This window comes from Carcharhinus amblyrhynchos, chromosome 9 (genome assembly GCF_965287045.1).
Source record: "Carcharhinus amblyrhynchos chromosome 9, sCarAmb.v2.hapA, whole genome shotgun sequence".
Classification (NCBI taxonomy): domain Eukaryota; kingdom Metazoa; phylum Chordata; class Chondrichthyes; order Carcharhiniformes; family Carcharhinidae; genus Carcharhinus; species Carcharhinus amblyrhynchos.
Window position 1 is genome coordinate 87,843,605 of NC_137332.1, and position 21,101 is coordinate 87,864,705.

At 43.0% G+C, this 21,101-nt stretch overlaps 1 protein-coding gene across 2 annotated transcripts in view; it reads right to left on the reverse strand.

The window, feature by feature from the left end:
- cop1 (COP1 E3 ubiquitin ligase) overlaps window positions 1-21,101 on the reverse strand; it is a 165,575-nt gene that overhangs the window by 59,257 nt on the left and 85,217 nt on the right. For both annotated transcript variants that reach the window (XM_080196059.1, XM_080196058.1), the window contains exons 10-12: window positions 16,120-16,234; window positions 7,104-7,239; window positions 447-590 (exon numbers count right to left, since the gene is read on the reverse strand). In XM_080196059.1, the coding sequence (XP_080052185.1) occupies window positions 447-590; window positions 7,104-7,239; window positions 16,120-16,234 (395 nt within the window). The remainder of the gene's footprint in view (window positions 1-446; window positions 591-7,103; window positions 7,240-16,119; window positions 16,235-21,101) is intronic.

Here is a 21,101-nt window from a genome sequence, read left to right on the forward strand (position 1 = left end):
TTATACTCATTTGCGATGATTTATCTGTCAACTCATGTACCTTGTTTCAAATGCTATGAGCGTTCAGGTGAAGTGCCCTTATGTTGGTTTTTGAACACATGTATTAATAACATCTTCTGATCTCCTTTTAACTTTTTTTCCTAATTTTCAATGTAGTTGAAACTTCCTCCTCACATGCTAACCTACTGCTTTGCTTCCCTTTAACCACTATACTTTCATCTTATCACACATCTTCCCATTTGTTCTTCTTCCCACTCTCACCCCTTTTATTTGGTCAAAATTGCTTATATTTCTAACATTGGTCTGATGGAAGATCACACAACTGAATGTTAACACATTCTCTATAAATGCTACCTAACTTGCTGAGTACTTCCAGCACTTTCTGTTTCGAGTTCAAATTTGCAACATCTGAAGTATTGTGCTTTTGCATTAGTGAATGTTCTGACCTGATTTTGGAGTTGCAGGTCATTTCATTGACTGGGTAGTGAATGTCCACAGCATCCTGGATCACAGTCCCATACTCAAACACCTTGATCCGCTTTGTCACACCAGCAATGGCAAAGAAGTCACAATCTCTGTCAAATTCAATGCTGCAAAGAAAATGACATTAGTTTGATCAAGAAAGTCTTGTGTGTGGAGTAAAAGAATCAATCACGTTCAGAAAGGGTCACTGTACTTACAGATCAGCTTTAACAAAGTACAAGTGCAAAGTCTGAGCAATTTCAGAAGTAGCATTCTTCAACACAATTGACATTGAGGTAGAAATGGTAGAATTTTCGACCCCAAAGGGTGTTGGAGGCTGAATTATTGGACGTGTTTGAAGTGGAAGTGGATAATTAGAACATAGAACAGTACAGCACAATACAGGCCCTTCAGTTCTCAATGTTGTGCCGAGCTATGTCCAAACCCAAGATCAAGCTATCCCGCTCCCTATCATTCTGGTGTGCTCCATGTGCCTATCCAATAACCACTTGAAAGTTCCTAAACTGTCTGACTCCACTATCACAGCAGGCAGTGTATTCCACACCCCAACCACTCTCTGGGTGAAGAATCTACCTCGGACATCCCTCCTATATCTCCCACCATGAATCTTATAGTTATGCCCTCTAGTAATAGCTACATCCACCCGAGGAAATAGTCTCTGCACATCCCTCTCATCATCTTATAAACCTCCATTAAGTCGCCCCTCATCCTCCTCCACTCTAAAGAGAAAAGCCTCAGCTCTCTCAACCTTCCCTCATAAGACCTACCCTCCAAACCAGGCAACATCCTGGTAAATCTCCTCTGCACTCTCTCCAATGCTTCCACATCCTTCTTACAGTGAGGTGACCAGAACTGAACACATTATTCCAAATGTGGTCTCATTAATGTCCAGTATAGTTGCAGCATAACTCCATGGCTCTTAAACTCAAGCCCCCTGTTGATAAACGCTAACACACGCCTTCTTCACGGCTCTATCCACTTGAGTGGAAACCTTCAGAGATCTGTGGATATGAATCCCAAGATCTCTCTGTTCCTCCACATTCCTCAGAACCCTGTCGTTGACCCTGTAATCCACATTCAAGTTTGTCCTACCAAAATGAATCATCTTGCAATTATCAGGGTTAAACTCCTTCTGCCACTTTTCAGCTCAGATCTGCATCCTATCAATGTCTCTTTGCAACCTGCAAGAGCCCTCCACCTCTTCCACTACTCCACCAATCTTGGTGTCATCACAAATTTACTAAATCACCCTTCAGCCCCCTCTTCCAAGTCATTGATAAAAATCACAAATAGCAGAGGACTCAGCACTGACCCCTGTGGTACACCACTAGTAACTGGCCTCCAGTCTGAAAATTTTCCTTCCACCACCACCCTCTGTCTTCTATGAGACAGTCAGTTATTTATCCAATTAGCCAAATTTCCTTCTATCCCACACCTCCTTCATGAGCCTACTATGGGGAACCTTATCAAACGCCTTACTAAAATCCATGTATACAACATCAACTGTTCTACCTTCATCTACACACTTAGTTACCTCCTCAAAGAACTGAATCAAATTTGTGAGGCAGGACTTAACCCTCACGAAACTGTGCTGACTATCCTGGATTAAACTGCATCCCTCCAAATGGTCATAAGTCCTATCTCTCAGGACCCTTTCCATTAACTTAATGACCACTGAAGAAAGAGTAACTCGCCTATAATTACGAGGGTCATTCCTATTTCCTTTCTTGAAGAGAGGAACAACATTCACCACTCTCCAGTCCTCTGGCACAGTCTGGACAGTGAGGACCCAAAGATCAAAGCTAAAGGCTCCGCAATCTCATCCCTTGCCTCCCAAAGTATCCTAGGATGTATCCCATCTGGCCCAGCGGACTTATCGACTCTCAGGTTTTTCAAAATTGCTAATACATCTTCCCTCAGAACATCTACCTCCTCCATCCTATCAGCCTGTATCACGCACTCATTCTCAAATACATGGCCCCTCTCCTTAGGAAACACTGAAGAAAAATATTCATTCAACGCCTCACCTATCTCTTCTGACTCCATGCACAAGTTCCCACTATTATCCTTGACCAGCCCTAACCTCACCGTGGTCATTCTTTTAGTTTTCACATAAGAGTAAAAAGCCTTGCGGTTTTCCTTGATCCGACCCGCCAAGGACTTCTCATGCCCCCTCCTAAGCACTTTCTTCAACTCATTCCTAGCTACCTTGTAACTCTCAAGCGACCCAACTGAACCTTGTTTTTTCATCCTTACATACGTTTCCATTTTCCTCTTAACAAGACATTCAACCTCCTTTGGTTCTCTCACTCGGCCATTTCCTCCCTGCCTGCCAGAGACATACCTATCAAGGACATGCAGTGTTTGTTCCTTGAAAAAGCTCCACTTTTCATTTGTGCCCATACTTGACAATTTCTGTTCCCATCTTATGCTCCCTAATTCTTTCCTAATTGCATCATAATTACCCCTACCCCAATTATAAACCTTGCCCTGCCGTGTGACCCTTTCCCTCTCTATTGCAATAACGAAGGGCACTGAATTGTGGTCACTATCTCCAAAGTGTTCTCCCACAAACAAATCTAACACTTGGCCTGTTCATTACCCAATGCCAAGTCCAATGTGGCCCCACCTCTTGTCGGCTTATCCACATATTGTGTCAGGAAACTCTCCTGCACATACTGTACAAAAAGTGTCCCATCCAAACTGTTCAACCTATAAAGGTTCCAATCAACATTTGGAATTATTTCATAGATCGAGGAAGAGGGTTAGAGGAAATGGCACAGAAAAGGAGCTGAGGCTGGCATAGATTATGATGTGGCTATGCCGGCGTTGGACTGGGGTAAACACAGTAAAAAGTCCGACAACACCAGGTTTAAGTCCAACCTATTTATTTGATAGTAAACTCACTAGCTTTCGAGGTTTCCCTCTTCGTCAGGTGAATGGAGAGTTCTGGCCTCAGACAGAGCATATAAAGCACAGACAGTTTACAGATTACTGATTAGAATGCGAGTCTTTACACCTAACCTGCTGTTCAAGTCCTAAAGTGGCCGACAATATGAGTGGAAGGAGCACTGATCACAGGTTAAGAGATATGTATTGTCTCCAGACTGTACAGTAAGTGAGGTTTTGCAAACTCAGGCAAGTCACGGGGGTTACAGATAGTGCAAAATGAACCCAAGATCCCTGTTGAGGCCGTCCTCATGTGTGCGGAACTTGGCTATCAGTCTCTGCTCAGTGACTCTGCGCTGTCGTGTGTCGTGAAGGCCGCCTTGGAGAATGCTTACCCGAAGGTCAGAGGCTGAATGCCCGTGACCACTGAAGTGTTCGCCAACAGGAAGGGAACAGTCTTGCCTGGTCATTGTCGAGCGATGTTCATTCATCCGTTGTCGTAGCGTCTGCACGGTCTCCCCAATGTACCATGCTTCGGGACATCCTTTCTTGCAACGTATCAGGTAGACAACGTTGACCTAGTTGCAAGAGTATTTACCGTGTACCTGGTGGATGGTATTCTCATGTGTGATGATGGTATCCATGTCGATGATCCGGCATGTCTTGCAGAGGTTGCTGTGGCAGGGTTGTGTGGTATTGTGGTCACTGTTCTCCTGAAGGCTGGGTAGTTTGCTGCGAACAATGGTCTGTTTGAGGTTGCGTGGTGTCTGAAGGCAAGAAGTGGGGGTGTGGGGATGGCCCTGGCGAGATGTTCGTCTTCATCAATGATGTGTTGAAGATTCCGGAGAAGATGTCGTAGCTTCTCTGCTCCAGGGAAGTACTGGACGTCGAAGGATACTCTGCCCACCATGTCCCGTGTTTGTCTTCTGAGGAGATCGGTGCGGTTTTTCGCTGTGGCGCATCGGAACTGTCGATCTATGAGTCGAGCGCCATATCCTGTTCTTATGAGGGCATCTTTCAGCATCTGGAGGTGTCTGTCACGATCCTCCTCATCTGAGCAAATCCTGTGTATATGGAGGGCTTGTCCATAGGGGATGGCTTCTTTAACATGTTTAGGGTGGAAGCTGGAGAAGTGGAGCATTGTGAGATTGTCTGTGGGCTTGCAGTACAGTGAGGTGCTGAGGTGACTGTCCTTAATGGAGATGTGTGTGCCCAAGAACGCAACTGATTCTGGGGAATAGTCCATGGTGAGTCTGATGGTGGGGTGGAATTTGTTGATATCATCATATAGTTGTTTCAGTGATTGTTCACCATGAGGCCAAAGGAAGAAAATGTCATCGATGTATCTAGTGTATAGCAACGGTTGAAGATTCTGTGCAGTGAATAAGTCTTGGCATAGATTAGCCATTATCATATTGAATGGTTGGGGCAGGCTTCAAGGCACTGCTTCTATTTCTTGAGCGGAATGATATGAAAACAAGGACAGAGATTTTCAAACTGAGATGATGCACAACTGGCATATCAATGAATACAGGAGTGAGGGGCAAACAGGACTTTGGGCAGGTTAAGACATGGGCAGAAGAGTGACCTGCTCTCCCCTGCTCACACACCGCCCCCTCCCCGCTTCCCGTTCCACAACCAGCACGGTTGACAGTCAGAATCATCTTCCTAGAGTTGAAATTTGAAATGTCTAATGCACTTTGGGTGAGAGGGAGAAAGTTCAAAGGAGATGGAAGGGCAAATTTTTTTTACAGAGTGGTAGGTGTCTGGAACGTGCTGCCATGGGTGATGGTGCAGGCAGATAGAACAGGACATTTAAGTAGCTTTTAAATAGAAACCATAGAAATCCTACAGAGCAGAAAGAGGCCATTTGGCCCATGATTATGCTAGGAACAGAGAGATATGGACCAAAGGCATGCAGAAGGGATTAGTTTAATTTGGTATCATGTTTGGCACAATATTGTGCGTCGAAGGACCTGTTCCTGTGCTATGTTGCCTCCAGCAACATAGAAAATTATCCATTGATCAATACTCTCTCCTTATTATTCAGCCAATTTTGTATCTAGATTGCTGCTTTTTTTCATTCCACGAGCTATGTCTTTTCTCACTTCTGTCGTGTTGCCAGTATCAAAAATATTCCGAAAGTCCACGCACACCACATCAACAGTATTACCCTCATCAACCATTCTGTTACCTCCTCAAAAAACTCCAGCAAATGAAACACAATTTCCCCTTTAGAAATTGATGCTGATTCTTCCTAATTAACTCACATTCCACTTGATTCCTAATTCTATCCCAAATAATTGCTTATAGAAGCTTCCCCACTACTGTTAAAGTTTATTTATTAGTCACAAGTAAGTCTTACATTAATACTGCAATGAAGTTACTGTAAAATTCTCCTGAAGTTAAACTGACTGATCTGTAAAGCCTTACAACCTTATTTGAACAAGGGTACAACATTTGCAATTCTTCAATCCTCTGGTACCTTCCTTGAATCTAGAGAAGACTGGAAGATAATGGCCAATGTCCCTGCAATTTCCATTCTGACTTCCTTCAATATCCTTGGATGTATTTCATCCAGTCCCAGTGCCTTATCAACTTTCAGCACTAACAGTCTATTCAACACTTTCTCCTCATCAACTTTAAACCATTCTCCAGACAGTTTCCTTGTCTGTTGCCATGTCCTGGGTAGTATCTACCTCGTTGGTAAAGACGGATGCAAAGTGTTCATTTAATACCTCAGCCATGCCCCCTGCTTCATTGTGTAAATTCCCTTTTAGGTCCCTACTGCTTTTACCAACCTTTTAACAATTTGAGGTAAAATACAACATAAAAGCTTCAGGCTTGGACAGTTGCCAGGGAGGGGAAGAGAACATGAGGTGAAACACAGAAAATATGTGCAGGGGCAGGCCATTCGGCCCTTTGAGCCTATGCCCCCATTCAATATTATCATGGCTGATTATTTACTTTCAGTATCCCACCCCCTCTTTCTCTCCATTACCTGGATCCCTTCAGCTGCAAGCTCCCTCTCGAATGTATCTTATGAACTAGTCCCAACATCTTTGTGTAGCATAGAATTCCACAGGTTCACAACTCTGAGTGAACAAGGTTTTCCTCATCTCGGTCCTGGGGCTAGGGAGCAGAGATTACAGAAGGGGCTGAAAACACTAAGTTTATCCCAACTTGGTGAAGGATTTTCTGCTGATGAGGTGCTGGAATGTCAAAGAAGCAGTCTCGACATTTTGAGATAGTAGAAAAATGGAGGGATGATGGTGAGAGCTCAGTGTCCTTTGTGTACTCGACAAAATGAAAGTTGCGCTTTCAGATACTGTTATCCAGGAGCAGTACAGATGTAGAAATGAAGGAGTCCAAGGATATATGTTTCAAAGACAGCTGAGTGAACCGTACAGAAATAGGCAGAGAGAAGTTATTGCAGGTTATGACTGAATAGATAGAAAGGAACAAAGGAAAGACAATCCATTCCACGGACTTTAAACGAAAGAGGATGGTGAACTCAAACAATGGACGCTATTGTTAATGATGTGGATGAATCATCAGAAGGATCAGTCAAGATCTAAAAACAACAGGAGTCAACCGGAGACTATAACCTACCATGTGTGGATGCTGCGACTGCTAACTTCAGTATGACCACTCTCAGGATTAATCCCATCGTACAAACAGATACAGAGTTCCCAATTCGAAAAACATTTCAAAGCATTGCCATGTCTCACCTTGATACAATACTTGAACCATTGTACAAGTCATTGGCATAGGAGAGGGTGGCCAGAGGTCTCACAGAGCTGTATCGTGTAAACTTTGAAAGGCACTCCTGAAATTCTTCCAGTTGATTGACTGATCTGGTTTCATCTGCAATGTGTAATGAAATGCATCAGTCCAAATTCTTCGCCTTATATTGTATGACACAATTATAAGCCCAACAGAATAAAAACTGAGCAGAGAGACAGTCGAGAGACTGAAAATAGCATGCAAGGAGAGACAATCAGGACAGTAAAAACAGCACTCGAGAAAAGAAAGCTGAGTGATTCAAAGCAGGGAGAGAGGAGAGACAGTTGCCAGGTTGAAAATAGTCCAAGAGGAGAAACAGCTGGGAAATTGGAAACAATGAGAGTCGAGAGGCAGTCTGGAGATTGAAAAAAAGTGCAAGTGATGAAAAATTGGGAGATTGAAAACAGCGAGTGGAGAGGTTGCTGAGAGTTTGAAAACAGTGAGTCGCAACACAGCTGGGAGATTGACAACAGCGCAAGAGGAGAAGCAGTCAAGAGATTGAAATAGGCAAGCAGAGAGACAGGCAGGTGATTGAAAACAGCAAGCGGAAAAACAGTTGGGAGAATGAAAAAAGTGACATTGGGAAATTGAAAACAGCGAGTGGAGGGGTAGTCAGAAGCTCTAAACAGCATGATTGAAAACAGTCAGGATTGAAAACAGTCAGGATTGAAAATAGCAAAAGAAGAGACAGTCAGGAGGTAGAAAACAGTGTGAGAAGGGACAATTGGGAGACTGAACACAGCTTGAAAGGAGATGCAGTCAGGAGATTGAAAACAGCAGGAGAGGAAATGGGAGTCATATGGCACAGTGGTTAGTACAGCTGCTTCACAGCACCAGGGAACTGGATTCAATTCCAGCCTTAGGTAACTATGTAGATTTTGCACGTTCTCCCTGTGTCTGAGAGAGTTTCCTCCGGGTGCGCTGGTTTCTTCCCACACTTAAGATATGCTGCTTATATTGAATGACCAACTAAATTGTCCCTTAGCGTCATGGGGAATAACAGGGTAAATACATGGGGTTACGGGGACAAGGCTTGCGTGGGATTATTGTTGGTGCAGACTCAATGAGACAAGAGCTCAAGAAGACAGGCAGTCAAGAGACTGACTGCAAGATGACAGGTGAGGCAGAAGGGAGACTGAAAACAGGGAGAGTGGAGAGACAGTCAGGAGATTGAAAAGAGTGTCAGGATGACAACGAGCAGAGAGGCGATCAGGAGATTGGAAACAACATCCGGTGAGAGCCAGTTGGCCAAGGGGCGAAGCAGTTGGGATGCTGAATATACAGCAAGTGGAGAAATCTGCTTCATACATCTCCTTTAAACCTTGCCCCTTGCACCTTAAACCTGTGTCCTCTAGTAATTGACTCTTCCGCCCTGGGAAAAAGCTTCTGACTATCCACTTTGTCTATGCTCTCAATCTTGTAGATTTCTATCAGGCCACCCATGAACCTCCGTCATTCGAGTGAGAACAGACCAAATTTCTCCAACCTCTCCTCAAAGCTAATGCCCTCTATACCAGGCAACATCCTGGTAAATCTTTTTCTATGCCCTCTCCAAAATCTCCACATCCTTCTGTTAGAGCGGCGACCAGAACTGAATACTATACTCCAAGTGCGGTCTAACTAAGGATCTATAAAATTGCAACATGACTTGCCAATTATTAAACTCAATGCCAGGGCTGATGAAGACAAGCATGCCGTATGCCTTCTTGACTCCTTCTCTGCCTGCGTTGCCATTTTCAGTGACTTGTGTACCTGTACACCTAGATCCCTCTGCCTATCAATACTCCTAAAGGTTCTGCCGTTTACAGTATATTTCCCATCTGTATTAGACCTTTCAAAAAAGATAGAGAGGAGAGGCAGTCAGATTGAAAACAGTAAGAAGGGACAGACAGTCTGTTGAAAGCAGCAAGAGAGGAGAGACAGTCATCAGATTCAAAGTAGTGAAAGAGGCGAGACAATCGGCAGAGTTGTCAATAAGTGGGAATTGTATTTATCCATTAGAATAGTGTTTTATTTGGTTTGTTAATAGTTTGATTAAGTTGTTCACAGTTAGTTAGATAAATTGTTCCTTGTTGATTTCAGAGTATGTGTCAGGAAATTATTTTGATTTAACCATTAACAGTTGCTGAAGAATAGGTATTACCACTTCACACTCAACTGATTATGAGGCGAGGTACTCTGAGCACAGTAAGAAGTCCAACAGGTTCATTTGGTATCACGAGCTTTCGGAGCGCTGCTCCTTCATCAGGTGAGTCTATTTCGTTTTCACTCATCTGATGTAGGAATAGCGCTCCGTAAGTTCATGATACCAAATAAATCAGTTATTTGGTAATAATTGGGACTCCAACCTGGGCCCCACCTCTGTCCAACACCAGCAGCTCCACTCTGAGTGGTTAAGCACTAGTTCTCAGAGGGGGGAATTAACCTCCGCTTCATAACAGTGCGAGAGAACAAGGATGCTCCAGAGGGGTCAATGACAGAATCTCTCAGGCTAGAGGTAAGGGATGCAAAGCTGCAATAACATTGATCGCTGTAGGATGTAGACCACCAACTAGTGAGAGGTTAAATAGGCAACACATTTGCAAAGAAATTACAAGAGATGCAAGAATTATAGAATAAATATAATGGGGACTCCAATTATCCAAATATAGACTGGGATGGGAATAGTGCAAACTGACAATAAGAGGTATATTCTGTAGAAGAAAGGTAGGACAAATAAATCTAGAACACCCTAGATGACAGAGAGATAGAGAAGCAATGATGATAAAGAAGAGCTGCATGTACAACACGTTAAAAAAACAACGGAGAAGTAGAACATAGAACAGCACAGTACAGGGCCTTCGGCCCTTGATGTTGTGCCGAGCTATGTCTGAACCCAAGATTAAGCTCTCCTACTCCCTAACATTCTGGTGTGTTCCGTGTGCCTATCCAATTAACACTTGAAAGTTCCTAAAGTGTCCAATTTCACTATTACAGCAGGTAGTGCATTCCACACAATCTACCTCGGACATCCCTTCTATATCCCCCACCATGAACCTTAAAGTTATGCCCCCTAGTAATAGCTACATCCACCAGAGGAAATAGTCTCTGCACATCCACTCTATCTATCCCCCTCATCATCTTACAAACCTCTATTAAGTCGCCTCTCATTCTCCTCCGCTGTAAAGAGAAAAGCCTCAAAATGAAAGAACTGAGCAGAAAAGTAAGGACAAAGCATCATAAAAAGAGACTGGCAGTCAACATAAAACAGAATCCCAAAATGGAATAAGCATATAAATAATAAAAAGGTGGGAAAAGAGAGACATCATGGATAGTCAGCGTGGTTTCATCAGAGGAAGTTCATGCCCAACAAATATGAATTTTATGATGCGACCGAATGTGCAGATGAGGGTAGTACACGCCAAATAGTTTATTTGGAAAAACAGTAATTTGATAAAACAGTTTCAAAATTGGCTCAATTGTGGGAGACAGAAGTTGATGACAGAAGGGCTGCTTCAGTAACTGGAAGTCAATGTCCAGTGGCATACCACAGGAATCTGTGTTGAGTCCCCTATTATTCTTCATTTATATAAACATGATAGTTAACAATGTGACAATTGTATTAATAGGTTTGCAAATGACACAAAGATTGAGCGGGTGGTTAACAGTGAGGCTGTCTCTCTTGAGCGACAAGAAGATATAGACAGAATAGTCAAATGGACAGATAGGTGGCAAATGGAATTTAACCCTGAAAAGTCAGAGGTAATACAAATGGAAGGAGTAATTTGATAAAGTATACAAGGAAATTTGTCTACAATCTCTGAAGGCGGAAGGTCATGTTCGTAGGGTAGTGAAAAAGGCATATCAATCAAGGGATAGATTACAAAAACAGCAAAGTTATGCTGGAGTTGTATAGACCTTCGGTGAGGCCTCAACTAGAGTAGTGTGCGCGATTCTGGTCGCCACATTATCAAAAGGATGTGATTGCACTGGAGTCTCGCCAGATTTCTGCCTGGGATGGAACATTTAAGTTATGGAGAGAGGTTGCGTAAGTTTGGGTTGCTTTTGTTGGAGCAGAGAAGACTGAGGGGACCTGATCGAGGTATACAAGATTATGAGGGACATGGACAGATTGGATAAGGAGCAGCTTAGTTGAAGGGTCAGTCATGAGGGGGCATAGGTTCAAGGTGAGGGTCAGGAGGTTTGGTGGTGGGGTGGGGAAAAATGTTTTTACCCAGAGGGTGATGACGGTCTGGAATGTGCTGCCTGGGAGGGTGGTAGAGTCGGGTGGCCTCACATCCTTTGAAATGAGCACTTGACACACCATAACATTCAGGATTATGAGCTAAGTGCTGGCAAATGGGGTTAGGTGGGAGTTCAGATGTTTCTCACATCTCAGTGCAGACTCGATGGCCAAAGGCCTCTTCTGCACTGTATGATTCTATGAAAAAGTAGGGCCGGAATAGGAATAAATAGGAGTCTTGCATGTGGAGGCAGGAAACATAGTTGAGGTTCGAAACGACTACTTTGCACCTGTCTTTACAAAGGAAGAGGATGCTACCCAGACAGATGACAGAGAAGGTAGCTGGTACATTCAAGGAACTGATAATTGAAAAACAGGAGGTGGTGTTAGAAAGGTTATCTTTACTTAAAGTTGGTAAGGTACCAAGGAACGGATGAGATACCTCCCTCAGTATCTTCGAACGAGTGTGGAAATGTCAGAGACACTGGTGATAATCTTCGATTCTTCCATAGACACGAGTGGTGCCAGAGGATTTGAGAATTGTGAAAATTACACCCTTGTTCAAAAAGTGGTGCAAGGATAATGCCAAACTACAGACTAGTCAGTTTGAATCCAATGGTAGAGAAACTTCTGCAAACTGTAGTTCGGAACCATATCAATAGTCACTTAGACAGGTAATAGATTATTAAACATGGGCCCATTAATAGGGAATCATGTTTAGATCTTTTGAGGTGGTAACAGAGAAGATTGATAACGGCAATGCTGCTGATTTGGTGTATAAGTATTTTCAAAAGGTACTGATATACTGTCATACACACCTGTGAGTAACATTCTAGCTCATGGAATAAATGGGACAGTAGCACTTGGATGAGAAATTGGCTGAATTATAGGAAACAAAAAGTAGTGATGTATAGTTCTTTTGTCTCTTTTTTCTTGCATCCCTTAGGAATTGGGATGTCTTGTTGGAGTTGTACAAGACATTGGTAAGGCCACACTTGGAATACTGCGTACAGTTCTGGTCATCCTATTATAGAAAGGATATTATTAAAAAGAGTACAGAAAAGATTTACTAGGATGCTACCAGGACTTGACGGTTTGAGTTATAAGGAGAGGCTGGATACTCAGACTTGTTTTTCCCCTGCAGCATTGGGAACTTAGGGGTGATCTTATCGAGGTCTATAGAACAATTAGAATAGAATTGGATATAGGATAATAATAATAGAATTGGATTCTCAGAGGCTATTTCCCAGGGCTGAAATGGTTGCTACGAGAGGACACAGGTTTAAGGTGCTGGGCAGTAGGTACAGAGGAGATGTCAGGGGTAAGTTGTTCACTCAGAGGGTGGTGGGTGAGTGGAATCAGCTGCCGTCAGTGGTGGTGGAGGCAAATTCGATAGGGTCTTTTAAGAGACTTCTGGATGAGTACATGGGACTTAAAGGGATTGAAGGTTATAGGTAGGCCTAGTGGGGAGGGATATGATCAGTGCAACTTGTGGGCCGAAAGGCCTGTTTGTGCTGTAGTTTTTCTATGTTATATAAAGTAGATAGACAATATCGTTTGCCAAAGATAGGAGAGCCTAAAACTTGAGGGCATAGGTTTAAGTTGAGAGGGGAGAGTTACAAAAGGGTCCAGAGAGGCAACTTTTTCCAAACAGAGGGTGGCAAGTTCCTGGAACAAGCTGCCAAAGGTAGTAGTAGAGGTGGGTACAATTTTGTCTTTTCATAGAATCATAGAACCCTACAGTGCAGAAAGAGGCCGTTCAGCCCATCGAGTCTGCACCGAACACAATCCCATCCAGGCCCTACTCCCATATCCTTACATATTATACCCACTAATCCCTCTAACCTACGCATCCCTGGACACTAAGAGGCAATTTTAGCATGGCCAATCAACCTAACCTGCACATCTTTTAATAAGCATTTGGACAGTTACATGGGTAAGATGGATATAGAGGGATAAGGGCCAAACTTGGGCAATTGGTACTAGCTTAGTTGTAAAAAAAAAGGGTGGCATGGACAAGTTGGGCCTAAGAGCCTGCTTCCACACTGTATACCACTATGACTTTATAATGGGCAAAGGAGACAGAGTGATGTGAGGAAAAATATTTTCACCCAGTAGGTATCTGGAGTCTGGAACAACCTTCCTGAGAGCGCAGTGTTGGCAGGTTTAATTGAGATATTCAAAAACGAATTTGATTGCTGTCTGAAAAGGAGAAACGCAAGATTACAGGGATAAAGTAGGGAGTGAAATAGGTAGATTGCTCTTTCAAAGAGTTAGTGCAGACTCGATGGGACAGTTCTAGCAAGATCCAGATAAGCATATGGTGTAACAGAACAAATATAAGTGACTATAATGAGATGACAGTGGATCAGAAACCTGCTTAACCAACAAAGCTCTTCAGTAAATTGATGTTTTCCAGTAAATTCACTTCTGAAGACATGCAAGCAAAAGTCACTTCCATTGCCAGGATTAAGCCAAATGATTTTTAATTCTTTCATGGAACGTGGCTCGGCCAGTATTCATCACCTATTCCTAATATCCCCCAAGTTGCCTTCTTGAACCATTGTGATCCATGTGGTGTAGCTATACCCACCATGCTGTTTGGGAGAGTGCTCCAAGATTTTGTCACAGCAACAGTGAAGGGACAGGGATATATTTTCAAATCAGGATGGTGGTTGGCTTGGAGGGGAATATGTGGACTATGGTGTTCCCAGGTATCTGCTGCCCTTGTTCTTCAAGTGGTAAAGGTCACAGGTTTTGAAGGTACTGTTGAAGGAGCCTTGATATGTTGCTGCAGTGCATCTCGGCTGCCACTGTGCATCAGTGGTGGAGGGGGTGAATATTTGTGGTGGGGTGCTAATCAAGCAGGCTGCTTTATCATAGAATCATAGAAACCCTACAGCACTGAAAGAGGCCATTCGGCCCATCGAGTCTGCACTGAGCACAATCCCACCCAGACACTACCCACATATCCCTACATATTTACCCACTAATCCCTCTAACCTACACATCTCAGGACACTAAGTTAACTTTAGCATTGCCAAACAACCTAACCTGCATATCTTTGGACTGTGGGAGGAAACCAGAGCTACCAGAGGAAACCCATGCAGACATGAGGACAATGTGCAAACTCCACACAGACAGTGACCCAAGCCAGGAATCAAACCCAGGTCCCTGGAGCTGTGAAGCAGCAGTGCTAACCACTGTGCTACCGTGCTGCCTGAGTTTATCCCAGTTGGTATTGAGTTTCATGAGTGTTGTTTGAGCTGCACTCATCCAGGCAAGTGGAGAGTGTTCTGTGATGATAATGAGAATGAGAAGACAGAGATATGGTCCCCGGAAGGGTAGGGGGTTTTAGTTCAATTGGGCAGCATTGGAGGGCCGAAGGGCCTGTTCCTATGCTGTAATTTTCTTTAGTGTTGCTAATGAAGCAGTTTTTTTGTGTTGAAAATTCAGCTTTATGCTGCAGGTAGTCTGTATGTCTGGAGGAAACCAGCTCAGATGCTGAGAGAGCAGGATAATTACTCATTTTAACCATGTAGTGTTTACTAAGATAGAACAAATAGATTTTTGTTTATACAAAAAAGGGTTTAGGGAGGGAAGGTTAATGTGGTTAAATAAGGAAGTAAGTTGGTTGTAGAGAAACAGCTTTTCAGTTCTTCCTGGGATTTGTTGCAAGATAGAGGTGTTCTACAAGCTGCTCTCTCTCCACAAAATCTCTCTCCAAGCTTCATGGCTGTTTCCACTCATTATAGGAAATATATTTATACTTGCTAATAGTACTTAACTGGCTTTTGAATCTGTAAGAATGTTGCTGATTTGGAATGGAAACAGTGCTTAATTGGAAACTGAAGTCATCTTTTCATTTTTACATATTGTTCAACTGTTAATAGTTGTTATTTCATTTGTTAGAGATATTGTAAAAACACTATTATTAAATAAAAGTTTGTTTTATGATACAAGATCCCGAATTTGTCAGTGAAGGAAAGCATCAGTCGTTAGCAGTGCTGCCTCACAGCACCAGGGACTCAGGTTCAATTCCAGCCTTGGGTCACTGCCTGTGTGGAGCTTGCACATTCTTGTGTATGAATGAGATTCCTCTGAGTGCTCCGGTTTCCTCCCATAGTCCAAAGTTGTGCGGGTTAGATTGATTAGCCATGCTAAATTGACCCTAGTGTCAAGGGATTAGCGGGGTAATTATACGGGGTTACAGGAATAGGGCCTGGGTGGGATTGTGGTCAGTGCAGACTCTATGGACCAAAAGGCCTCCTCCTCCACTGTAGGGATTCTAGGATTCTATGATTTATGGTGAAATAGAAAAATTGTTAGGGGTGAATCCTGGCTTCATAATGTACCTTGAGGTTCTGCTCCAGTGCCCTAACAATTCCATTTCACTCCTGATTTTTGCCTTGTAGATGGTTTTGGGGAGTCAGGAGATGAGTTACTCGCCAAAAAATTTCCACCCTCTGATTTGCTCTTGACACCACAATATTAATATGGCTAGTCCAGTTCAGTTTCTAGTTAATGGTAATCCCCATTATGTTGATAGTTGGGGATACAGCAATAGTAATGCCATTGAATATCAAAAGGAGGTGGTTAAATTCTGTCTTGTTGAGCTAGTCATTGTTGATGTGGTGCATTAGCGAACAAAACAAAGTGCAGCATTCAAACAGAAACCCAGTGATATAATACAAAGCTAAGTGAAACTTATGCTGTCGGAGAGAAGAAACAACCTTTACCTGACAAACGGGATAATCTGGTGGAGAAATAGCACTGTTCAAGATCCTCAAAGTGGGCAGTCAATCGCTTACGTCGGGAAGCCAGTGTGTTGTTGTACCATGTTTGTCTCTTTCCCTGCACAAACACACAAAGTATCTGTAAAACATCATACATTTAGACAATCCATCCAGCCACTGAATTCTGTTTAATCTGCACTTTCACCAGCATTCCTAGTCTGATTAATAATAATTTGCACTTATACAGCATCTTAAACATAGGGAAAGCTGCTTCACAGCAACATTTTCAAAATTTGACACCAAATCACAAAATATTAGGGTCAGGTGACCAAACCCATCCCCTGGACAACTCCATGATATACCTTCCTTCAGTCCAAGACATTCACATTCACCACTACTGTTTCACGTCTTTGTATATATGGTCCAATGGTTTGAAATTTTGAAGTGAGACAAATAGAGAAACAAGGTCATTGGGCTTGGTGTATCCCTGGCAACTCTCTGCAAGAGCAACTGAGCTATTCCCATTTCCCCACAGCCTTGTAAACTTTCTCTTAGAGGATAACATTGCATTTATAGCACAAACAGGCCGCTTGGCCCAACCAGTCAATACTGGTGTTTATTCTCCCAGTGAGCATCTTTCTATCTGTTCTCAACTAAATCTACCATTGTAACCATCTCTGTCCTGCTCCCTCACATTCTTGTCTAGTTTGGACTTAAATACACCTCTACTATTCACTTCAACCACTCCAGTGTGGGAGCAACTTCCACATTCTCACCACTCTGTAGGTAAAGATAACTCTTCTGAATTTCCTATAGTGTTTTTTTGGGGGGTATCTTATATTGATGCTCTCGAGTTCTGCTCCTCCTCACAAAGAGAAACATTCCCTCAATATCAAATGTATCAAAACCTTTTATCAAATTATAGAATCTCTACAGTGCAGGAGGCCATTTGGCCCTTCAAACCTGCATCGATGACAAATCCCACCCAGGCTCCATCTCCGTAACCCCATGCATTTACTCTGCTCATCCTGACACTAAGGAGCAATTTAGCATGGCCAATCAACCTACCCCCTGTATCTTTGGAGTGTGGGAGGAAACCCACGCAGACACAGGGAGAATGTGTAAACTCCACACAGACTGTCACCCAAGACTGGAATTGAACCCAGGTCCGTGGCGCAATGAGGCAGCAATGCGAACCACTGTGCTGCCCTCAGCATTTTAAGGACCTCAACTGTGTCACCTTCAGGGGATTATATTCGAGAGAGAACAGACTCAATCCATTAATCTTTTGTTTCTTAGTTATTTAAACAATTCCCTTTTGAAAGGTTTGAATGCATTTAACTCCAACACATGCCCATGCAGTAAATTTCTGATCATAACCATACCCTTCATAAAAAAAATCCACCAGTCACCTATTTGATGGTGCAAGGAAAGACAGGCTTGCATTTAAATTGCATCACTTTAAAACTTCTCCACATTAAATTTCAAAACTTTCATCCATTTCACAAACCTATGTCCTTTTGAAGTTAATAGTTATTCTGCACACCCAAATTTAGGTCAATAAAGATCAAGAATCTTCATTCTTTGAATTCCAATGAGTATAGTTCCAGTCTAATCAGTCTCTCCTCATAAGCCAACCCTCAACTCCAGAATCAATAAAAGTCCAGGTACCAACGCCTGGAAAACACCACGATATACAAAAGAACTAACAGCAGGGGTAGGTCATCTAGCCCATCGAGCCTGCTCCACATTCGAAAAGAACATGGCTAATCTTTTCATGGACTCACCTCCATTTACCCACCTGCTCACCATAAACCTTAATTTCTTTCCTATTCAAAAATCTATCTTTGCCTTAAAAACATTCAAAGAGGTAGCCTCAACTGCTTCACTGGGCAAGGAATTCCACAGATTCACAACCCTTTGGGTGAAGAAGTTCCTACTCAACTCAGTCTGAGCGGCATGGTGACACAGTGCCTAGCACTGCTGCCTCACAGTGCCAGGGACCTGGATTCAATTCCAGCCTCAGGTGACTGTCTGTATGGAGTTTTCACATTCTCCCCGTGTCTGCGTGGGTTTACTCTGGGTGCTCCAATTTTCTCCCACAGTCTAAAGACGGACTATGGGAGTCCATCAGGTTCAGTGAATTAGCCATGGGAAATGTGTGGCGTTATTGGGATAGGGCAGCGGAGAGGACCTGGAGAAGATGCTCTGTCAGAGAGTTGGTGCAGACTCGACAGGCTGACTGGCCTCTTCTGGACTGTAGAGATTCTATTCTATTACGCAAATCTGCTCCCCCAGTTCGAGGTTCATCCACCAGTGGAAATAACCTCCCCGCTTCTAATCTATTTCCTTCATAATTTTATATGTTTCTATTCGATCCCTCCTCATTCTTTGAATTCCAATGAGTATAGTCCCAGTCTACTCAGCCTCTCCTCATAAGCCAAACCTCACAACTCTGGAATCAACTAAGTCAATCTCCTCTGCACTGCCTCCAGTTCCAGTATATCCTCTCTCAAGTAAGGAGATCAAAACTGCACACAATACTCCAGGCATGGCCTCATCAGCACCTTATACAGCTGCAATGTAACCTGTCTTTAAATTCCATCCCACTCACAATGAAGGACAAAATTTAATTTGCCTTCCTGGTTGCCTGCTGCAATCTGCAAACCAACTTTTAGTGATTCATGTACAAAGTCACCCAGGTCCCCCCACACAGCAGCATGCTGCAATTTTTTACCATTTTAATAATAGCCCATTTTGCTGTTATTCCTCCCAAAATGGATGATCCCACATCTACCAACATTGCCCTCCATCCGCCAGACCCTTGCCCACTCTCAAACTATCTACATCCCTCTGCAAACTTTGTGTCCTCTGCACATTTTGTTTTACCACTCATTTTAGTGTCACCTGCAAACTTTGATACATTACACTTGGTCCCCAACTCCAAATCATCTGTGTAAATTGTAAACAATTGCAGTCCCAATACTGAATCCTGAGGCACAGCCCTAGTCACTGACTGCCAGCCAGAAAGAAGTCGGACAACACCAGGTTTAAGTCCAACCAATTTATTTGATAGTAAACTCACAAGCTTTCGAGGTTCCTCTCTTCGTCAGATGAATGACCTGAGAAGAGGGGAACCTCGAAAGCGTACGAATTTATTATCAAATAAATCGGTTGGACTTAAACCTGGTGTTGACAGACTTCTTACTGTGTTTACCCCAGTCCAACACCGGCATCGCCACATCATGCCAACCAGAAAAACAGCTATTTATTCCTTCTCTTTGCTTTTTGTTACTTACCCATTACCCATAACACCGTGCAGCAGCTTTTCGTGCGGCTGCACTTTGTCAAATGCCTTCTGGAAATCTAGATGCACCGCATCCACTGGTTCCCCATTATCCACTGCGCCTGTAATGTCCTCAAAGAATTCTAATAAATTAAACATGACCAGCCCTTCATGTTACATCTGCCCAATGCAGCAATTCATATCCAGATGTCTCGTTATTTCTTAATTACAGAGTCAAAGAGGTTTACAACATGGAAACAGGCCCTTCAGCCCAACTTGTCCACGCCACCTTTTTTTTTTAAAAGCCCTAAACTAATCCCAATTGCCCACATTTGGCCCATATTGCTCTATACCCATCTTACCCATATAAACACCTAAGCGCTTTTTAAAAGAAAATTGTACCTGCCTCTACTACCACCTCTGGCAGCTTGTTCCACTCACCACCCTCTGAAAAGATTGCCCCTCCGGACAGTTTTGAATCTCTCCCCTCTCACCTGAAACTTATGCCCTCTAGTTTTAGACTGCCCTGTCTTTGAGAAAAGATATGACCATCTAGCTGATCTGTGCCCCTCATTATTTTATAGACCTTTGTAAGATCACCCCTCAGCTTCCTACGCTCCAAAGAAAGAAGTCCCATTCTATCCAGCCTCCCCTTATAACTCAAACCATTAAGTCCTGGTAGCATCCTCATAACTTTTTTCTGCACTCTTCCTAGTTTAATAATATCCTTTCTATAATAGGGTGACCAGAAGTGCACACAGTATTCCAAGTGTGGCCGTACCAATGTCTTGCACAACTTCAACAAGACGTCCCAACTCCTGTATTGAATGTTCTGTACAATGTACTTGATGATAGATTCAAGCATTTTCCCATGACAGAAGTTAAGCTAACCAGCCTATAGTTACCCGCCTTTTGTCTAACTCCTTTTTTAAACAGTGGTACCACATTTGCTGTTTTCCAATCTGCCGGAACTGCCCCAGAGAGCCCACCGAATTTTGGTAAATTACCACTATGGCATTTCTATTTCTCCGTCATCTCTTTTAGTACCCTGGGATGCATTCCATCAGGACTAGGAGACTTGTCTACCTTTAGCCCCATTAACTTGCCCAACACTACCTCTTTTGTGATAATGATAGTTTCTAGATTCTCATTTGCCATAGCATTCCTGTTGTCAATTTTTCGCATGTTATTTGGGTCTTCCACTGTAATGCTACCAACAGTAGCTGGTAATGCTAGCCTTGTGAATAGGGTCATACAATTCCAAGAGATAACACAGGTGGTGAACAGACATGAAGAATTTCTCAGGATCGGACAAGAGTAATGTGGGTTCAATTTGGTGGGAGTCATTTAACATGTGATCCATATTGCTGGGCAACAGAAGGGAGGTTATGTCCGTAATATTAATAACAAATGAAATCCCATTATGTCATGGCGTATATTGTTATTGGCTGGAGTTAAAATGACAGGATGATTATTGACTAATCTGTATTAATCTTTACTGGATAATGCACACCGGAAAGGTGAGCAATATGATTTTGGGAATGCATAATTGCTTTCACAGGGGCATTGTTCTTCAGACTGATATCCGGCTGCCCACATTCTATACCTTGAGTGCAGGGCTTCCTCAAATCATTCTCCCATTTGATTAAAGTCACGTCTTCAACATCAGGGTACTGTATTTTGAGTCTTTGTATTAGCT